The sequence below is a fragment of the Phaenicophaeus curvirostris genome, chromosome 1 (genome assembly GCF_032191515.1).
Source record: "Phaenicophaeus curvirostris isolate KB17595 chromosome 1, BPBGC_Pcur_1.0, whole genome shotgun sequence".
NCBI lineage: Eukaryota > Metazoa > Chordata > Aves > Cuculiformes > Cuculidae > Phaenicophaeus > Phaenicophaeus curvirostris.
The window spans coordinates 98,929,838-98,950,899 of record NC_091392.1 but is presented as its reverse complement, the minus strand read 5'-3'; the positions used below and the strand labels follow the sequence as shown (position 1 = coordinate 98,950,899).

General features: G+C 51.2%; 1 protein-coding gene across 3 annotated transcripts; it reads right to left on the bottom strand.

Moving 5' to 3' along the window:
• Window positions 1-1,067: 1,067 nt before the first annotated feature.
• On the bottom strand, window positions 1,068-19,533 carry CD101 (CD101 molecule). Of its 3 annotated transcripts, none has more exons than XM_069869698.1 (9): window positions 19,414-19,533; window positions 17,908-18,285; window positions 16,579-16,995; window positions 13,402-13,785; window positions 12,253-12,636; window positions 10,871-11,275; window positions 5,030-5,434; window positions 3,778-4,173; window positions 1,068-1,457 (listed from the first exon to the last, which is right to left on the bottom strand). In XM_069869698.1, the coding sequence occupies exons 1-9, from the start codon at window positions 19,463-19,465 to the stop codon at window positions 1,261-1,263; spliced, it is 3,018 nt and encodes a 1,005-aa protein (XP_069725799.1). In that variant the 5' UTR covers window positions 19,466-19,533; the 3' UTR covers window positions 1,068-1,260. The 3 variants fall into 3 exon arrangements, with proteins under 3 accessions (XP_069725799.1, XP_069725803.1, XP_069725812.1); XM_069869702.1 differs by having other exon boundaries at window positions 5,030-5,293; XM_069869711.1 differs by lacking the exons at window positions 1,068-1,457; window positions 3,778-4,173 and adding an exon at window positions 4,184-4,712.
• Between the last annotated feature and the right edge of the window lie 1,529 nt (window positions 19,534-21,062).

The window sequence follows — 21,062 nt, the reverse complement described above, 5'->3', positions numbered from 1 at the left end:
CAGTTTCTGTAATTATAAGGAAAGTGAAGAACTTAAACAGATCATCTAGAAGGCCTGTGGTGTTTCCAGCCCTTCCTCTAGTCAAAGGAAGCAGGTTCATAGGCATCTACTGTTTTTTGTCTACGTGGCTGCTTTTGCCTGAGGACAAAGCTTTGAGTCCTGCTCTGATGCCTGACCTTACAACTCACTAGGACCACATTCTACTTCGCAGGGCTAGGGGTTGAGTATCCCTTGACTTACAGGGATTGGTTTGAAATGGCCTTTCCTCTAATGCATCAGCCAGCCAGTCTTCAAGCAGCATAGCTTCTCGGCCTTGAAAAGGTGAGCCTGATCTCCATCTCAGAGCATAGAGGAACTGCCCTGCAGGCACGTACATGGCCTTTTTACTACACAGCACAACCTGAAGGTGTCTAATAGCAGGTTCCAGCTGTGAACCTTCCTGACCCACAGACAGTCCAGGCACAAGAGGCTGAATGCTGTCTTCTGCATCCCAGCAAAGAAAGGAGCTAGAAATCTTTGTACACTCATCTCCAGAATGGCTGGGTGTCCACTTCTTTCTTCTGGGATCCAAGACTCCATGCGAGTGCGTTATTAGGATTAATTTTTTGTGGATGGCTGTGGTATCCCACCATGGACTTTCTTCAGCCCCAGCAAGCCTTGCTCAGTCCTCATGTTTCTGTGACAGGTTTTGTGATGAATACCCATTTCCTACCAGAGAAGGTGCTTTTTGGGCACAAGCAGTCACAGAATGAGGGGACAGCAGTATCTGAGAGCTTCCACAGCAAAGGGTGGGCAAAGGCAACACAATGCCTTAAACGGGACACTAACACTCCATTTCCAGTTCTGCCACTGGTTTATAGCCTGCAAACTACAGATTTTGTCAAGTCACCTAAAATGAGCAGAAATTTAATACTTCTGTGTTGCAGTGCAAAAAGACCTGTTTTTTCCCTTATACTTGTAGAGGAATAACACCACTTCCATCCACAGGGGTAGACGCATACCGCAAGGACCTCAAATATACCACAATGAACAGAGCATGAAATGGGTGGGTACGTAACCCAAGAGACAGGAATATCTGATACAAAAACCCTATTTGCTTAGCAATTCAAAGCCACTTTGTACCACTGAAAGTAAACATGCAATTTCAAGGATTCATTGCAAGAGGTATTGCAAAACAATAAAAAGCCCATCTGCAAGTACTTTGTACTCCTCGGCTGTCCAGTTCTGCTTATTCAAGTTACACCTGCCATTCCAGATCTGCTAAGTTTTCTTGACCCCTCCAGCCCCTTGCAGTTCCATCAGCTGGTCTTCTGTGATGTTGGCATTCTTGCTTTTTCTGAATTTGAAGTACCAGCAGAAGACAGCAAGAGCCAGGAGAAGGATCAGAGTCAATGGTAGGTACAGAATGAAGTTCAGCAGTGGTGGGGATGAGCAGATCCTAGACAAAACAGTTGACTCTGGAGGAAAAAGAAGAAAGAAAAAATAAAAGTAAGTGAGGCCACAAGCTAGTCTGAGTTTCTCTCTCCTACTGTTTCTATAGGTTACCTTCTTATCACTTTTCCCTCAATCTTCAACAGCTGCAAATTTTGAAGAACTCATACAAGCTATCTCAGGAGAAGGGGGAGAGAAACCTGGTAATTTGCCTCAATTTCTTGTTTCAGGAGGTCAGATAGGGCTTCGGCTCATTCTGTTCAAACACCCCAACAGAAAGAGCATGGCTCTACAGCTAATCCACTCCAGACTGGGCTCAATAAGGAAAAGTCACAGACCCTTTACACCCTGGATGACAGCTGGCTGAGGCAGAGGTCTGTCAGATGCTGCGCCACTGAACAAGGAGGGACAAGAGGAAAGCACAGGAAAAGAGATCAAGCAGGTCTCTGACTTCCCCAGACACCTGCCCTTCTTGCTTCAGCCACTCTCCTATCCTGTTTCAGTCATGCTGAGCTGCAGGCAGCTGAGCCCCCTCACCATCCTTGGCACCTCCTGTAGAAAAGCTCCCCAGGTGAGGTGGAGGCTGCCTGTACTGCTGGTGGGTTTTCTGGGTACTTCAAAGAAACATGTTTGATCAGTTCCATGCTAGCTGAATAGCGCTCATTTGCAGCCTCTCCATTTTTGTCCTGGGCTCCTTACAGCCCCCCATTAATCCTCGCCATCAAAATCTCCTCTCTTGACATGTAGTCTCAACACCATAGGCTGATCTCAGGTGCAACTGGCCTACCCTGACACATCATGCCAGCTCCTTTGGGTCTGTTTTATCCATCTCTAAGTGTTACTCTCTCATAGGAAAACAAGGAGAAGTCTCTACTACATGAGTGCCTCTCTAATCTTAAGAAGGCATCCTAAAGGGCAGCACCCACATCAACAACTAGAGACTAAATTACCCCTGGTTACAGGTTTACTTTGAAGTGGCTGTATCATTACCCCTCAGAAAACTTCTCCAAAACACTGAAATCTGAGCCACAAGGGCATTTTCAAGATACCTGCATCACTGGAGAAGCACACCAAAAATAGAGAGAAAGAAAAAACACCCAGCTAATCTCTTAGATTTTGTGAAAACTATGAAAACCAATTGATAAAAACACAAGAAAATCGGAGGAGAATTTTCCAGCAGTTACTGAGCAATTTTAGCAATAGTTACTCCACCAGTAATGGGTAACAATAGACAGAGGGAGGTGATGAAGGAGAAACACAAGTGCTAGAGGGAGTTGTGATGGACAACAGCAGGAACATAACAGCAGGGGGATGAAGTGCTATCAATCCCTCCCTGTGCAATTAAATCCAGATTAGCTCTGCTGTAGGTGCAGAATCATGAACGCCGGCTCTGTGTATGCCTGTGCCAGCAGCAGGCACAAGGGAGGGCTCTACAAGTATTCCCCTGAGCTATTCCATGTCGGTCAGCATCGGTAATTGCTGCAGAAGCTGTAACCACATGTGGGCACCCAGGCTGGCTTTGGGCATGGCAGCTCCAGAGCTGAAGGGACGAGAAGAATGGATGCTGTCAGCTGGATGCAACAAGATTGATTTCACAGTTCGTATTTCTTTCTTCCACACGGGTCATCCAAGCCTGCTATTTCCCCAAACAGGCAAAGAGAATACTTTTCCCCTGCCAGTTATCTCCCTAAAAACACTGTATGCATCTGACTGAAACCTTTGCTTTTGTTTATTTGAAACCCTGTACACAGAATCTAGCTCTATCTTTGCACCTAGCACGCACTCCAGCACACCCTAAGAGAACAGAGGCCATTTTTAGACACCTCACAGGAGACAGGCTTGCCAGAAAAATCACACCAAGATTTTTTTTCCCCTAAACCAGTTAGCACTCTGGCCCAAACTGCACAGCTGAGAACAGGGGTTTGTGTCCATGGTCTTGCAGAGAGCCCACAAGCCACTGCTGACACAAGCGCACTCAGTGGGACCCTCTGGACCATGTGCCTCACAATTAGAGCTCTTGGCATCTCACCACCTCCAAAGTTTACAATGCCAAGTACTTACTTGGGTTTCAGCCCTAGCAGATCGAGAAGAATGGGAATGGGATCTCATTGCCTTCCCACCAGGCCTATAGCACGCATCCCTCAAAGGGCTCCCCTTCCTCTCAACACAACACTGGCGATCTCCCCAGCACTGACCACACTGTGATCACTTAGCAAATCCTCCCGGCCCCTCTACATTCTTGCCATTGCAGCCAGCACCACCAGCAAAGAGCTGTCATTATCCTTCCCCAACACCCCAGAACGGCTAAGGACAAACCGGTGCAGCCTAAGCACCCAGTGGCATTACCTGGTGGGATGGTAGTGAGTCGAGTGTATCCTGAGTGTGCCAAGGCTTGCATAAGCCAGTTCTTCCTCTCACTCTGCTGCCGCCACTCCTGCACCTGGCAGTAATACACCCCAGCATCACCCTCCTCCACGCTGCGCAGCGTCAGGCTGAAGTCACCAGCAGTGGGGCGGCGGAGGTGCAGCCTCCTCGACAGGCTCTCCTGGGAATACTCAATAGCACCATCACGATGGACGGTGACCAAGGGCTTGGAATCGCTGCTTTCCTTTCCCTTAAACCAGGTAGCCAAGATGCGAGTGGTAGGTGGGCAGGCGTCCTGCAGCAGGCAGTGCAGTGTCACATCCTCACCCTCCCTCGCCGAGATGCTGTAGTTGGTTTTCTCCAGGTGCAGTTCATGTTCTGGGGTGGGATACAAGCAGAAAGAGCCACTAAGCTGTTGCACCACCACAGAAATGCTCCTGCCTGTGCCTGCAGGCTGATAGAAATCTTTTGGAGCATGGGAGATTGAGATGGCCCATTGCAAGAGTCTCAGCAGGACACCCACAGACACCCTTGCTCCTATGACTCATTTTCCCTGAGGTGCTTTTTCCCCCCTTATCATGTCTTCCCCCTGTTCATAACCCTCTGCTGTAATACTTCCCTCGCCCTGCAAATGAGCGATAAGGCATGCTTTGGAACAAAAGCTATTTAGGAAACTGGAATTCTCTGATCCACTTTATTTAAGGCTGCAACCATAAGCCAGGTCATGCTGAGAGAGAAGGAAGAACTGGAGGCAGGAAGACTCACCATGCACTCCAGTGGTGCAGTGCCCAAGATGCGAGCAGCTGAGCCTTCAGCCTTGTTCTCTGTGGCTATAGATAGCAAGGTAGGGAAAACTTTGGCTCTTGCTTTAGAATGCTCTGGAGTACCAGGAAAGGGCCGCTTCTCTATTCACAGAACTGTACAATCAACCAAGTGCACTATGTTTTGGAGGGAAAAAATGCCACAATTCACTTTTCTATGAAGCATTAGATATCACCTGCTGGTGGCAGAAATACCAGCTTAGTTGGTTTAGGAGGATGTCATAAATCCTCCTAATTCCCTATTTCCCTCTGAGAGGCACTGATACCCCCTGCACCCCTAAGTCTAAGATCCAACACAGGAGCTGCTGCATCTCCTAAGCATGGCCATCTTAGGAGAGGCTTTGCACATGCCCCACAGTAAATGGGTCCAACCTCCTTTCGTGGCACCTATGCAAGAGATAACCACCACTCACCTGGGAGCTTGAACGCCAGTGTGGTCCTTCCCGATGCTCCTTCTCCGAGTTTGTACCAGCTGTCCACAAGCCAGAGCCATTCCTCTACCACACAGTAGTACCTGCCCTGGTCCCCAGGGTTCGCAGAGAGTATCCTTAGCCAGAAAACATTGCTGGACGTCCTCTGGCTTAGAAACCGAGACTTTTTGTCATGAGAGCTGAACTCAGCCCCATATTCCAGTACGCTGCTGTAGCTGGCCCTTAAGACTTGCAGGGGGGGTGCATCTGCCAGATGAGGTAGGAGGTACCATGTAACAGCGAACTGAGAGTTATTCTGGGCAAACACAATCCTGCACTCAATGGCTGCGTCAGCACCACCAGCAATCTCCACAGAGCTCTCTTTGGTAGATACCTGAAGCTTGCTTTCTAAAACAGAGAAACAAAATAATCAAGCCAGCTACAGCTGCCAATACACAGATGCTGACAAGGAGAGAAATAAGACTGGACTGAGAGATCCACCAAAAGAGGAGGGAGGGAGGAAGAGGGTGCTCAGAGGACAAAGACCCATTAGAGGATGCTGGAGCAGGAGCACTAAGGGGACTCTGCATGAGTTTTGCTAACAAGTCACCACCTCAAGTGTTTGCTGTGGTTATTAACCAGAAACCACATAACATAGTCGTGAACATCCACTGTGATTACACCTGGCAATTGTACAATTTAATGCTAAGCAGCTCAGGAGAGGGAAGCTGTGCTGCTGCCTGCAGCTCTGCCCCCCTGGCAGGATACGCTGTTGTTGCTCCTAATGTGCCTGTGCTGCCCTTGGTTTGAGGGACCCCCTTCCTGCCACACACCACCCACTGCTGATGCCCTTCCTCCTCCTCCTCCCCCAGTAGCGGAAAGGCTGTGAACCTGTCTCTTCGAAGGGCCTCTGACTGCCTGCGCTCCCTCTCAGCCCTCCCCTCCACGCTGTCAGATGGGGCCAGCAGTCAGGTGAAGGAGCGCACACAGATAGCTGTGGGTAGACAGAAATTACCCAGCACAAGACACCATCACGGTTTTAAGGATCTGTAGGCTCAGTTTATGTTCTCTGGATTTTCCTTGTGTACATGATGAACAGTAGGGTGCCCTGTGCTGTGAAGGCTGGGGGAACGTAAGCTCCGTTAAATCTTAGCCTCTGGGTGATGGTTCGGAAACAGGCTGCAGAGAACACACCGAGACGTCCCTGCAGAGCATCTCAGCCCCCTATCTGCTGCCACAGGCTCAGCAGGGGGCTCTCCTCTACAGCAATTCACCAAGGGATGTGACAGCAGCAGGTTAGGGAGAGAGCCTGTGGACCACAATGGAGCTGTGACTTTTCCTGCAGTGGCTGATGGGGAAGAAGGACGCTACAAAATAGAGCCCACACATTTCCCCTTCCTTCAAGCATTTCTTCTCAAAACTCAAACAATCTGCTTCAGAGGCCATCAATGTCTCTTTTGAGGTCTGTAAAAGCAAAATATCCAACTGATGGCCCTTGACATCCCTGTGCGTTGTCTCCGCCTCCATCTCAAATTTCCCAACAAAAATCTCCCAGCTCTCACCCGCTTACACTGCTTCTTTCTCTTGGCACCCTATTGCACTTCCTCCTCTCCACACTGCTAACAGACACACTGTCACCAAAAGCTAGGCAGTTTCCTCTATACTAGGACTTGAATGTCCATAAATCCCAGTATCTGCTTACCTCACCTGAGTGGTGAGAATTTCAGCAGTGACAGCCACCGGGAGGTGGCCATTCCAAAGTCCCATTCTGCATTTCACAGCACACATGCCCTGCTCGGAAGGAATGGGGATAGGTAAGAAGCAGAAGAGAGAAGAAGGCAATCACCCTAATCAGGAAGCTGTGCAAATTCATCAGAATCTCACATGCAGACACCAAGTAGGCTTGGGCACACTTGGAAAGCAGATGCAAGTTAATGTCTTCCAACTTCAGCAGTTAAAGTGCACCCAGGCCAGAGCCAGCTCTAAGGAAGCACAAAACTTCAGAGAGGGAGAGTCTCCCGCCCTTGGAGATATTCAAAAGTCAGTTCTGGGCTTTAGGTGGCTCTGCTTCAGCAAAGGCTTGGACAAGATGACATCCAGAGGTCCCTACCAACCTCAGCGATCCTGTGTTTCTGTGACAGGTGAACAGATCACTGGAAAAAATAAGACACCTGTTTCTTAACTTCAGCTGTTCAGTGCAGCAGGAATATCACTCAGCCAGCCTGTTGAAGTCCAGGAGGGACCCAGAAGTAAATTCTGCCAAAGAGAAAACTAAAAATCCTCACACGTAGTTTAACTAGAGCCTTTACCTCCTTTTCAAAGGCCACAAGAGAGGAGCAGGCAGGTCCAGGAGAGGTGGTGGACAGCAAGGACAGCCTTCCCATGTCAGACACACGGATGTGCCTTCCCCAACGTCAGCTGCCAACAAGAGCGTGCTGGCAGAGCAACCACACTGCTCGTCACAAGCAGCTCTGACACTTCTCCCTGCGAAAAGTTGCTCCAGAAGAGTCAGCTGTGGAGCTATGCTCGACCAAAACACACACCTCCCTTGAAGCGAGCTTCTCCCAGCAGTGTTGCCATGGTCGGGGCGGGTGGGTAAAACCTTTCCCCAAACCCAAGAAGCTGCCAGCACAGGAAGCAGCAAACTGCCCAAGGGGGCCTCTCGCTTGAGCATGGCTTGGCCTGACACCCATCAGGGCAGCAAACGCTCTGCAAAATCTACCAGAGCTCAGCAAAAAGCACAGGATCAGCTGCTGTGAGCACTCGATTTTGATTAGGAAAAATTGCTGTTAAGCTCTTGGAGAAGATCACCTCGAAAGGAAGCAGAGCACTTGCTGCAAAGCCCCTTTCTTTCACCTCCAAGTCTCTTCTCTTTCCCATTAAAGATCAATTACTGAAAAGGGCAGAGTAGCTGCCTGCCTTTTCCTTTGGCACAGAAAGAGATGATGCTGTTTTCCCATTCCATTTCAATTTCAATGTAATTAACCAAGCAGTTTCTTGCTGCCTGTCTCTGTGAATGCTGCCTGCTGATGCCGTGCTTTCTGCCTGGCTTGGGAGCAGCAGGAGCACAGGAGGGAGCAGGAGGGCACAGCCGCTGCAGCGACCCATGTGAGCCAGCCGGCCAGAGGGGTGGCTGCTGTAATCCCCCCCGTGAATTGCTTTGGAGCCAAGGGAAGCTACTGTGGGTGGCTGCACTGAGAGGCTAGTGGTAGCAGTCCTGCTAAGGCTAGGCATCATCCACCTGCTCAGGGCACTACTTGTAGGATCCCAGCAAGGGTCAGATGCGAAGTACCTGAGGAGTTGGACACAAAAAGGATCTTTCCTTCCCCTCCTGTTATGACCTTTTATGTGTCTGAAGCTACAAGTCAGATCCACAGGGGCATTTGAACTCCTAAAGTAGTGACTGACACCAAATGGTAAGTAAAACGTGGAAGCAAAAGTCAAGTACTGGAGTATCACTACGGGCTCCAACCATGAGATTTTATACATGAAGAAACAGGATGGTGACTTTCATGATTTGCAGCTTCATTCCTTGCCTCATCCTATTGCTGCTAGAGCCAGCACCTTCCTCAGACTTTCTCTGCCTTCCTAAATATCCTTCACTAGCTTATGCTGACTTTTTTAAGGAGATGATACCAGAGCCAGAAGCCACCTCCCGCTGTGCATCACCCCCTCCCAGTTGCTACATTCTTTATAGCATCGCAGTATCCAGTAACGGCTGCATTATGTTTGGAGCCAAATGTCGAAATACCTTGCTGCTCCACTGCTACCGTCTCCTTGGTATAGACGATCTACAATTACACCTGCTCATCTTAATGCCATTTACGCTACTAACACATGCTCAGAACCACTGTTCGTTGTCAGCCCTGGCCTCCCACAGAACCCCCACTCTGGGCTGGCTCTAGGTCAGGTGTAACACGGAGCGCTCCAGCACCCAACTCCACAGGGTCAAGGAAAGAGCAGCAGTGGAGCAGGAGGGAGAAACCATGGAAACGAGCTCAAACAGAGAGGGAAACATATTAGCTGACACTACAGTAAACCCATTGGTTAAAAACCACAGAAAATACATCATTTCAGTGCACTGGGTTGCAATCACAAACATCAAAAGATTAGAGGAAGGAACACTTTATAGAGCAAGAACTCCTCACTGCTGGCAGAACAGTCATAAGAAAAAACAAACCCTTATCTTCACAACCTGCCTGCCAGGCTCAGAGGTTTTGGTCAGGACAACTCTTCAGTTCCCTCAGCAGCCTCAGCCAAGAGCAGGGCAAGCTGACACTGTGCTGCTGCCAGGGGAGGCAGGGGGGCTACAATGCATTTGCAGCATCTTTCTTCCGTAAGAGGATGAGGCTCCTTGCACAGTGCTGGCACGCATGGCAGCGGCACAGACCCTGCCTGCAGAGGTGGGTAGCTGCACAGCCCAGCCATGCCTGGAGGAGATACCTCTGCCCAGAGCCACCAACACCTTGTAGCTCAGTGCTGGCTCCCAGCCCAGCCAAGAGCCCTGGCACTTTCTTAGCCAATCTCAAATACACCACGGGAAGCTCAGGGGGGACAGAGACATCTCCTAGAACCAGCTCTGGGGGTCAGCTTCTCTCCGCTGCCCTTCAGAAGCCCACACAATGTGAGACACAGCACATGCCCAGCACTGCCATCCAGAGGGACCTTGACAGGCTCGAGAGTCGGGCCCATGAAAACCTCATGAAGGTCAACAAGGTCAAGCGCAAAGCCCTGCACCTTGGTCAGGGCAATCCCCGGTGTCAATATATGCTGGGGGAGGAAGGACTTAAGAGCAGCCCTGCTCAGGAGGACTGGAGGGCACTGGTGGATGAAAAGCTGGACATGAGCCACTGGAGGGCACTGGTGGATGAAAAGCTGGACATGAGCCAAAGTGCATTTGCAGCCCAGAAAGCCATCCCAGGCTGCATCAAAAGAAGTATGACTAGTGGGTCAAGAGAGGTGATTTTCCCCCTCTACTCTGCTCTGGTGAGACCCCACCGGGAGTGCTGCATCCAGCTCTGGAACCCTCAGCACAGACACAGACCTGCTGGAGTAGGTCCAGAGGAGGGTCATAAAGGTGACCAGAGGGATGGAACATCTCTCCTATGAAGACAGGCTAAGAGATTTGGGCTTGTTTAGCCTGGAGAAGAGAAGGCTCCAGGGAGACCTTATAGCAACCTTCCAGTAACTAAAAGGGACCTAGAAGAAAGCCAGAGGGGGACTTTTTACAAGTATGTGTAGTGATAGGACAAGGAGCAATGGCTTTAAACTGAAAGACAGTAGATTTAGATTAGACATAAGGAAAAAAATTCATACTGCGAGGGTGGTGAAGCACTGGAACAGGTTACCTAGAGAAGTTGTGGATGTCTCATTCCTGGAGGTGTTCAAGGCCAGGTTGGATGAGGCTTTGAGCAACCTGACCTACTGGGAGATGTTCCTGCCCACTGCTGGGGGTTGGGGGGTGCAATTAGATGATCTTTAAGGTCTCCACCAACCCAAAGCATTCTGTTATTCTATGATTCAACTAGGCTTCTTGGGGAGCCCTACTTCTTCCTAGAAGGCTTAAAATCCTAGTGGCAAGGTTAGTTCCTATATGCTTAACATAATCTGCAAACAAATATACACTGCTACTTCCCAATACTAAATTTTCCTCCAAGAGTGTTGTCAGGAGCTGTGGGTGCTGAGGAAGTAACAGGACAGGCAGTATTGTCTTGTGTGGCCTGGGAGTTGACCTTGGTGGGGACACTAGCTATCAGTCGTCCTGGTTGTGATGGCCACATTTGATGGATTTAAAGCTACAGAAGGAAAGATCTGTGCTGAAGAAGCACCTGTGTCACTGCTTACCTGGCAGTACCACCTTTATTCCCACGGAATTGGACCTGACAGTGGCTGCCGACTGCCCCAGTGGCAGAGTGTTCCTTCTCCAGACCTCCACCACACACTGGTACATCCCCTGGTCAGCAGCCATAGCATTGTGGAGGCGCAGCCTGAAGGAGGTGGCAGCCCTCATCAGCTGGGCTTTCTCCTGGAAGTGTGCTTGTGCTGTGCTCCAAGCCGTGGTGCCATTGGGAAGGACTCGGACCAGCTCGTGGTAGTGGCCGGTGGGCAGGCTGGGCTGGAAGAGCCACAGTACAGACATCGGCACCTCCTCGAAGGTGTAGCTGGCGCTCACTTGGCAGTCGAGTTCAAAACTCTGCCCATATCTGACAGTGGCAATCCTGCTTCTCAGTGTGGCCTGCAGACTGAGACCTGCTCAGGAGAAGAGAGCTCTTGGTGCCAAGACAGAAATCCTGCCCTGCACCACCTTGCCACCACCCCTCCCACGCAGCGCTATCCGTGCTGCCCCAGCCACCACAATCCCAAGGCAGCCAGCAGTCCTGCCACTCCGCTGCCCGTGCCACTCTTCCCCCAAGTTTCACTGCGCTTGTCCAGCAACACACGTTCCCTCGCCCTCTTCAATCTCGGCCCCTGCCCTCCCACCCCCAGCCCCCCGGCCATTCCCAAGTACCCTCTCTTCCAGGCTCCCAAGTCCCACCCTGTGGCAGGGAGCTGGGTGCCCTGTGCTGCTACTTCCCTGTTTGCTACTCTTTTCCACCATCCACAAAAGCCTAACAACTCCTGTGGCCCAACCGGTGCTCTTAGGCACCTGGCCCAGCAATAACCACGGAAAAATAAGCTAAGTCACAGACAAAAGCGGCCTCTCCATAAGAGCACCCAGTTCCAGCAATCAAAAGAAGAAATGGTGTGAGCATTGCACACTGAGAAGGTTTGTAGGTTTCTGCTCAGACAGAAGGGCAGGAGAAGTGATCAGACGCTAGCACCATCTCTGACAAAGGCCACCACACCATTCAGCAAGTGCCTTTATGGAGCTTAATTACTGTAAGCAATTACACTGCTAAAACCAATATTTTGTATTTCAAGTTAAGGAGACAGTCAGAAAGACCTGCTGAGCAAACTACTGTCTTTCTGATCTCTGGGCATTTTAGCTGTTGTGTCCCACTTGTCTCTCCCAAAACATCTCACGGAGGACTCAAGCGCCCTTCTAGGAATGGGGAAACTGAAGCACTCCAGGGCCCAGTGATCAGCTCCAGCTCACCCTACACCAGCAGTGGAACTCAGGGCACAGCAGGACCTCTGACCTACCCACGTGCATCCACCCACTTCTCCAATATTGTCTCCAGCATGTCCAGCTTGAAACATCCACAAATAAGGATGGCCCAACTCACCCATGGAGCTGACTGTCACTGTTGTCTCCCCCTCCTCTGTCCAGCTCTGGCCTTTGAACCACTCCGTTACTTTGCATCCATATCGCCCACCATCGCCCTCGTCCAATGTGTTGGGGATCACCAGGGTGAAAGTGCCAGAGCTTGCTTTCTCCAGCTGGAGACTCCCCCGAGTCCTGTTGTTGTGGTAGGTGCTGCCCAAGCTCAGGGTGCCGTCCCGTTCCATGGTGGCCACCAGTACCTGAGGACCTGAATGCTGTGGTGGCAGGTGCCACCACTGCACAGACACAGGGCTGGTTGCTCCTTGCACCTGGCAAAGGAGGATCAAGGCATCTCCTGCCATGATGTGTGGCGTGCTGGTAGACACGGAGAGGTGCATTCGGCTCTCTGCAAACAACAGTTATTGCGTGGGAGAGGATGTTGTTGTTGTCCTCAGAGAAAGCTAGTGATATCGTGACATTAAATGGAGAGACCAGGTAAATCTTGACACTCAAAAAGGAAAGGAACTGTCTGATATTTTCAACCAGCCTTTTCTTATAACTTTGGAGAGGGTTCTGTGGGTTTTTTTCATTCTTTAATGTCTTTCCTGAGACATTGATACATAAATAAATACTAAGAAACAGAGTCCCAACAGTCAGCTCCCGCTATATCACAATAACCAAAATCTAGCTATGGCAAGGAAACCAATAGTCTCCTACACATCTGTCTTAGAGTTTTTTTCTCACAAGTCATCCCTCCGAAACAGAAAGCGCCCCCTGATGGAAATGGCAATGATCCCCCCATCCAGAAGTACCTGTTCTTCTGGGTCATCCTGTGAGCCTTGGGACCAGCAGCAGGTGTTGCACACAATTTTCTGTACCAAAGGCACAGGAGGACTCAACCTCCCCAGAACTCTACCTATTTGCCCCAAAACTTATTGCAAAGAGACTGAGCTAAAGGCTTACACAGTTCACAACTGCTGCATCTGCCATGCTAATGTTTACTAGAGCAAGTGCTTTTCCCATTATTATCTATCAAAATCTATGGCACTCTCATGCTCTTGGTGCAAACAGCAGGTGTGTTCCCTCTGCTGAAAGGCCAGACTTGACGTGTTCCCCAGTCAGGAATCACTGCAGGTTTTACCCAGAAGAACAACCATTAGGATTTACTGACCTACTGGTTTCACATCGACTTGGATGCCTGATGACAGATTGGATTGGATGATATTGAAGTCTCCAAGAGTCTTCATCTCTGAAACAGAGCAGTGGTACGTACCGTTGTCCTTCAGCCCCACCTCGTAGATGATGAGGACATAAACTGTGTTGCTTTGCTTGAATGCTCGGAGCCGCCCCAGCTTGGCTCTCTCCTCATATTCTTCCTTCCAAATCAATACGCCACGGGGGTCAACCCGGGCCACTTCCGCACTGTTGAGGAGCCAAAGCACTTGGAATTGCCTGCTGCTGCTCTTCTGGGCTTCCACCATGCAACTTAGCTGCAAGGAATCACCTTCGGAAAGGGAGCTTTCAGCAGCAGTGATGATCACGGAGAGATCTCTGCCTGTAGGCAATCAAAAAAAGGGGGCTGGGTGGCTCTGTTCACGCCTCCCTCCTGCCTGGCAGCATCAATGGCCATGCAGAGGTAAATGGGAGGGAATTCTCTATGGAAGCATTTTCTTTGATTAGGAACATAATCAGGATGGAAAATGGGGAGACGTGCCAGGTGCAGGCACTAAACAGCAGTCACAAGTGGAGGAAGCACCAGAGCCCTAAGGAGGTAGGTCTCCTCTTCAAAGCAGCTAGACCTCCTGCAAGAGCTGAACACCCATCAGGACATCAGCCACTAATTCAACTCAGGCATCTGAACCAAGGGCTGCCCTAATCCTGAAGCATCGGCTTTTGCAGGGGGCTGCCCCATCTTGCTTCCTGGAGCTGTTCTGCTTCAAGAAACAAATATCCTTTAAAACAGAAAGGGGCACAAAGTGGAGCTTTTAACTCTGCTGTTTGCGGTGGGAGAAGATGTGTGGGTTGGAATACAGGTTGTTCTTCTGAAGCTGATGCTGCTGGTCCCATATGCTGCAGCCCTCACTGGCTGCTGCAGGATGTGGGCAAGAGACGCTCTCAAAGTTGGAGCGGTTTTGGGTTAGTTCCTACAGCAAGCAGAAATGTCAAAGCTTGTCGCAGTGTGGAGCGGGGAGGGAGGAAAGCAAGAGGAGGTGGAGGTCAACTCCTAGCCCCTGTCCTGCCCCCATACTGACCAGCAGCAGGTGCCAAGCAAAGAGAGGGAGTACAAAGTCATCTTATCCTTGGCAGACCCTCTCGGGCAGTCAGCTGCACCTGACATAAGGATCCTGTCTCTAGATCCTACAATATGATTCACCTTCCTCGCAGGGTATTCAAAGCTTCTGATACTAACATCCCTTGGTTCCCAGCTTCATCCCAGCTGGAGAGCGGCTGCAGTCAGAGACCCGCAGGGTACTCTGACACCCTGTGCCGTCACCCCACACAGTGGTGGCACAGCCAGAAAACAGGAGGTAGGACTGAACCCCAACACCCCAGGCAGGCAGCCTGGCTCGTGGTGCTCCATCTCTCTGGGTCACTGTGGTGCCCCTGCGCCTAACACCATGGGCAAGGCTACGCTCTGTAGTTTGGAGGTAAAATAGAGTAGGTCCCAGAATGCCAATGGAAGGCCTCTAATATTTTATTGAAAGCAGATCAGCCTGTGAACTTAAACACTGGTTGATAAACAGATTGTGAACAAGAATCCCAGCCACTGCAGATATGTTTGGCATTCCCAAATATTTTCTGAAGAGTTTATAGAAACCACTGGAGCAGTTTGCCACAGTCACAGTGGTTGCCAGCTCCCAGCACTGGAGGAAAAACCCTGGTCCTGCAGGTGTGATGTTCTGGAGGGCTTGTACTCCTGCCACTATTCCCCCTGGCAATATCAGCAGCTCTAATACAACCACCACATTATCCTCTTACCATTGTCACATCCCTCCAACTCACTGGCTACCACAGTGCAAAGAGTAAACTCTGACAAGGTTTCTCTATTTCTAAACAAAAGAAATGGGGCGCTTGGCCCTTACTCATCCATTTCTTTGGTTTCCTGCTCTGAGTCATCACCCTCCTGTGAGACACCAGTTTCGTCTCACCACCCTGGCTCTGCAGCCTCCTCCTTCCACCCAAGGCATAGGGACGTGGTACAGCACCTCCCCAGGAATCTTTTCTGTGAGAGACTCGTTCTCATTTTACTGCATGTTATTGCCTGTGTTAAAGGGGTGTCAACTAGATACAACCTTGCCTTTGAGGTGAAACTTACTGTCGGGAAAGAGATTTTCCCTTTCTCTGGGCACAGCTAACCACAGGCAGCTGGAGGAAGAGCAGGTTAAGGGACTGCAGCCAGGAACGGGCTTGAAGCATGAGGGAGAGCAGGCAGGGTGCTCAGAGGAGCCGCAGCAAACACACAGTTCTGCAACCATGTCAGGGCAGTGGGGGAAAGGGATTTTCCCACCAGTCCTGAGCAAAGTGATGCACAGCTCACAGATGCCAGGAGCCATGGGAAGCTGCTGGGCAGAGGGAACAGGAGGTGCCAGGCAGGGACAGAGTGGAGGCAAATCAGCACCACCGGCAAGGGGTTGTTTTTCAAACTTTCTTATTTTAATTCTTCTCCTATGTGGTAGAAGGTCTGCCTCCTCTTTATAAATACTTAATACTATATTTTCTTAGAGCGTAAGCTTGGTGCACCCACCACAAAGCACAGCCTGTCCCACAGTCCCATATATGAACTACTAGGAGGAGACACAGGAATAGTCTAAAGAGCAGCATTGCCTGTTGCTCTGGAGGCCAGCAGACTTGTGGCAGCACGGACAGACAAGCCACCTCTAGATGACACCACAGCCATGCAGCACACATAGCACATCCCCATGTCCCTCAGTGCCTGTTGCCAAGACACTGCAACGGGCATCTGACTTATGTATTTTGTTTTTTCGAGGCTGCAAGACCCTCAAGGCAGTCTAGCAACGTGGTCTTCCACACACTGGAGCTTAACGATGCCAAGAAGCCAGTGCGCTGTGGGCACGTGCTGCTCTCAACACCTCACGTGGGCCCTCGCACGCAAGACCACTGCCAGCATCAGAGATTTGGCTGCATGAACCTCCAAAGTGAGAAGCATCAACATTTCCTAAACCAGGGGCTGCCACGGCCCCGAGTCCAGTTCGCCCCCCTCGGCACACAGCACAGGCAGCCAGACCAGCTGCGACAGAGGCAGGTGAAGGCCACTGAAAGCTGCTTCTGCAGAGCTTTGAATGCACCAAGGAGTTGGACACAATGTGTGATTTTGCAAGGGCCTTACCTTGGCTTATGACTGTCAGTGACGTCCTCTCTGTTTGCTTGCGGGAGATGTCCTTCCACGTCTTATCAGGATCCTCAATCCACTCAGCTGCCTCACAGTACAGCTGCCCCTGGTCAGATAGCTCCACTCCCCCAATGGAGAGCTTGTATGTGGTGTTCCCAATCTTGTTCAGACGCACATCCCCTGCCAGAAACCTCTGCGTGTAAGAAGGTCCAGGATTTAAGACAAAATCTTTGGAGAGTGTGAGGACCTCCTCGGTACGCTGGTCTCCCGATCCCAGAAGATGGTACCAGCCAACAGAGAGATGTGTGTGCTGGGCAGTGGACTTGGACACCTCACAGGCAAGCTCCACTGTGTCCCCTTCTGGGTGGGCGAGGATCTGGGGCACCATGGAAGCCGAGAGGGTGTCTGCAACCACTGAGCATGGGGGAGAAACAAAGAGCAGCTAAAAAAAAAATAACCTCTTGACCTCGACAAGCAACCTGCTAGCCACTATGACTCCTTGACCAGGCCCTAAGGGACTTGACAACGTAGAATAAATATCTTTTGTAGCTGACTGGCAAGGCTTCCACCAGCCTACACCAAGGTGTGAAGTGGTTAAAACCTCAGAAGAGAAGAAAGTAAAGTAAATCTTCTTTGCAGTACCTTTTCATTCAAAACACAGGCAGTACTAAATAGGCAGTGCCAAGGGGATTAACATCCACCACCTCATGATCCCAAGTGCAGGTTGGTACAACACCACAATAAAGCAGGAAATCGGTGAATACCAAGTGGATGTACCATACAACCACAGAGACCTGGTGGGAACACAGTAGGGCCTTGTCCTTTATCTCTCCACCCCATTACCTTCCCTGTCCCAGGGCTCTGCAGAAGCTGCTATTTCCCTCCATCAGATAGTATCCCACTTGGGTCATATCCCACACTCTGACTTAAGATGACACGAAGAGCTAACACGCAAAACCTGAAAACTCCCGCCCTTCTAAGCACTTAGCTGTGAAATGGTGTGGCTGCATCAGGAGATGAAGCTCAAATCAGGCCATGGGACAAGAGAGGTTCCCTCTCCCTTCCTTTGTCCTGGCTGGCAGGCAACAGCCAAAGCAACTTGCAAGGCATCCCCACCTTGGCCAACCAGGGGTAGATTACCAATCCCACAGTGGAGAGAGAGAAGGAAGATTTATGTCCACCAGTCCCATTAACCACCTCTTTCCCCAGCTGCTCCTCTGTTAGAAACCCAGAGACAAGAACTTCTCCCCAGTGCAAAGGTGACTGCAGCAGAAACCTGCCTGCAACCCTGCCTGGCAGGGAGCAGGGCACTCTTTCAGGACCCACCTGAGAGATTAGTCTTGGCGCTGTAGCTCCCAAAGTACCTCTCATCGGTGTTGGGCGTGTGGCACTCATACTCCCCAGCATCTCGGTCCTGCAGGTCGGTGATGTGCAGCAGGACAGCGTCTCCCTGCACTCGCTCCAGGTAGATCCCCCGGCTGCGCACGCGCTGGGTGTAGATGGCGTAAGGAAAGGAGGGGTCGACGGTGCTCACGATCTGCACCTCCCGCTCAGGAGCCGAAGGCAGGTAGATGGACCACTGGAAGTTCTGCTCTGCCGGGCCCTGGTAGCCGCTCACCTTGCACCACAGGGTGACGTGAGACCCCCTCACACGGTAGAGTGGCCCCTTCTGAACTGTCACCACCCGCTGGCCAGTGCTCAAACCTGCTGGCAAACAATCAGCACACACAGTGTTTGCAGGGAGGTGTGTTATCCAAGGGCTCCATATGCAAAACAGCAGTGGGTACAGACATGCACGGGACCACAATGTAATACAGAAAAGAGTTCCTGTGCAGTCTCATTCTTTGATGCATGAAGTCTAAGGGACTTCAAACCCCTTGAAATTTTAAGAACAAGTCCTGTAACAACAGACCCCCAAAATTTCTTATCTTTGAACGCACTGGGGGTCAACACAATAGCAACCAGAGCATCAGAGAGGGCTGTCAAGCCTGTTCGTGTCTGGAAAGCATCTCTCAGCCAGGTGTTCCAAGGAAGCAGCAACCACGTGCATTAAAATTAAAAGGGCTGAGCACTCAGGTCCTGCATAAGCTGGGGGGGTAAAGGGAGCAGGTGCCAGAGCTGTCGTCTCCCACAGAAGAAGATGCAATGCAGAAGCCAAGGGACACAGGACAGTGGAGGGAACCAGCAGGCAGCATCAGTGCTGCATGGACAGAATCTGGAGAAAGGGCCAGCAACAGCTCCTCTGAAGGCAGGGAGGCACCAGGTGTCAAGAGCTCCCTCTATTTCTGCTTGCAGAGGGTTTGGAGAGTCGATGGCCAGCCATGCAGCCTCCCCTACTGCAGAGCTCCCAAGGGTGACACTTGCTCTGTTCTGGTGCCCAGCATGCACACCAAGCAAGATATCCACACGACATGGGCACCAAGGCAAAAACCAACCATGGAGATGTGGCCAGAGAAGAAAGCTGGTGGCAGCACAGCCTAAGAAACACTTAGAAACCTCTTCCCAAGGGAAGGGGGGTGAAGCAACCCCCTCCCCACACCTAGTAGCCGTGCAGTGGGGTGTGCACATCCCCCTCACCAAAACCTTGCCAGGGTCTGGGCTATTGCATCAGAGTGAAAAGACAGCGGTGAAAGGAGAACACGCCATCACATCTCTTCCCACGGCCACCGATCCAGACTAGTACTGGCCACATCAGGGCTGTCCTGGCCCCAGAGCCCCAGCTAGGTGCCCCACTGAGCCACCCACCTGCAAAGGTCCCGTTCACACAGAGGGGGTACTTAACCTCCCCCCATCCGCCCCAGGCAAGTCCCTGTCATAGTGCAGGGCACTCACCTAGGAGAAAGAGGAGGAGGAAGGCAGCTGCCAGGCACCACGTAAGCCCCATGGGAAACTGCTCTACTTGAGTCTTCTCCCAGATGGGTGGTGAAAGGCTTTTGTTGGTGACAGCAACAGCCACCCTGCTATTCTGAATGCAGCTGGGAGGAAGCTGTCCAGCAGTGGTGGTTTCCTCTGCTTAGAAACTGCAAGGAGAGGTCGGGGAGCACGGTACAAACAGCAAAGCAACATGCCTCTGGGAGGTGACAGCTGGCACCCCAGCCTCATGCTGCCTGGACAAGGTTGATGCCCAAGGCCCCTCCTGCTGCTGTGTGCTACCAGCTGTGGCTTTGCTGTCCCATGGTAGCTCACAGGCTAACCCTCTAATTTGTGACTCCCGCTTAGTTACACAGAGTAGCTTGTTTCCTACTAACAGAGGAAGCAAGGGGCCAGAACTGGGGGAGGATGGGGGTAGATTTCTAGGGTTGAAGCTCCCTCCAGCTATTTATTTTCCACAGCTGAAGACAGCAGCATGACACCTCAGATACAGGCTGGGCTGCCACAGTGCTTCCCAGGGACGTTATTCTCCCTCTGTACTCAGCATTGGTGAGACTGCTCCTTGAATCCTGTGTTCAGTTCTTGGCCCCTCACCACAAGAAGGATGTTGAGGCTCTGGAGCGAGTCCAGAGAAGAGCAACAAAGCTGGTGAAGGGGCTGGAGAACAAGTCTTACAAGGAGCAGCTGAGAGAGCTGGGGTTGTTTAGCCTGGAGAAGAGGAGGCTGAGGGGAGACCTCATTGCTCTCTACAACTACCTGAAAGGAGGTTGTAGAGAGGAGGGAGCTGGCCTCTTTTCCCAGGTGACAGGGGACAGGACAAGGGGGAATGGCCTCAAGCTCTGACAGGGAAGGTTTAGGCTGGACATTAGGAAAAAAAATTTCATGGAAAGGGTCACTGGGCACTGGAACAGGCTGCCCAGGGAGGTGGTTGAGTCACCTTGCCTGGAGATGTTTAAAGGACGGGTGGACGAGGCACTGAGGGGCATGGTTTTGTGATTGATAGGAATGGTTGGACTAGATGATCAAGTGGGTCTTTTCCAACCTAGTGATTCTATGATTCCGGAGGGTGGCCAACAAAGCTCTGCCTCAGGATTCAATGGGGCACCTCAAGTGGGTTCGTCTCTCCTGCAGCATTCCTACAAGCCCATTGACTACACAGGCAGGAGGCCTCCTTTGTAACAGCCAGCCCAGACAGCATATCAGCTTTAGGAAGATCACCACACTGGCAGAAATCATCTGGGAATGCTCTCCTGTAAGCACATCCCATGGGCAAGCACCCAGACACAGGGGTTCCCAGACCAGTACCACTCGCAGGAGTGATGAGACCACGGGGAGCTGCACTGGAGGGCTGAGGACAGGAGGTGGCTGGTCACCACCCCAGATGCAAGCACTGCAGTTAGCTCAGCTGCCCTGTGGCACCCCGCAGTCAGGAACACCTGGCCTAGGGCAGGCTGCAGCTCCTGCCAGGAGGTGTGGGGGACATGGTGGGATGCTGACAGGCACACATCCCAGGCAGGAAAGAAAAAAACCAGCCTCTTGGGCATGCAGCCAAACTCAAGCGAGGGGTCAAACTGGAGACATTCTCTGGAAGGGCTTGTTTGGTTGTTGCT

Excerpts from the sequence above, each read along its gene's own strand:
- CD101 (XM_069869698.1), bottom strand. The coding sequence starts at position 19,465 with ATGGGGCTTACGTGGTGCCTGGCAGCTGCCTTCCTCCTCCTCTTTCTC. Across the intron at positions 13,786-16,578 it reads ACTGACAGTCATAAGCCAAG|GCAGAGATCTCTCCGTGATC; the intron begins GTAAGGCCCTTG and ends GATTGCCTACAG. Across the intron at positions 11,276-12,252 it reads AGTGACAGTCAGCTCCATGG|GTCTCAGTCTGCAGGCCACA; the intron begins GTGAGTTGGGCC and ends TCTCCTGAGCAG.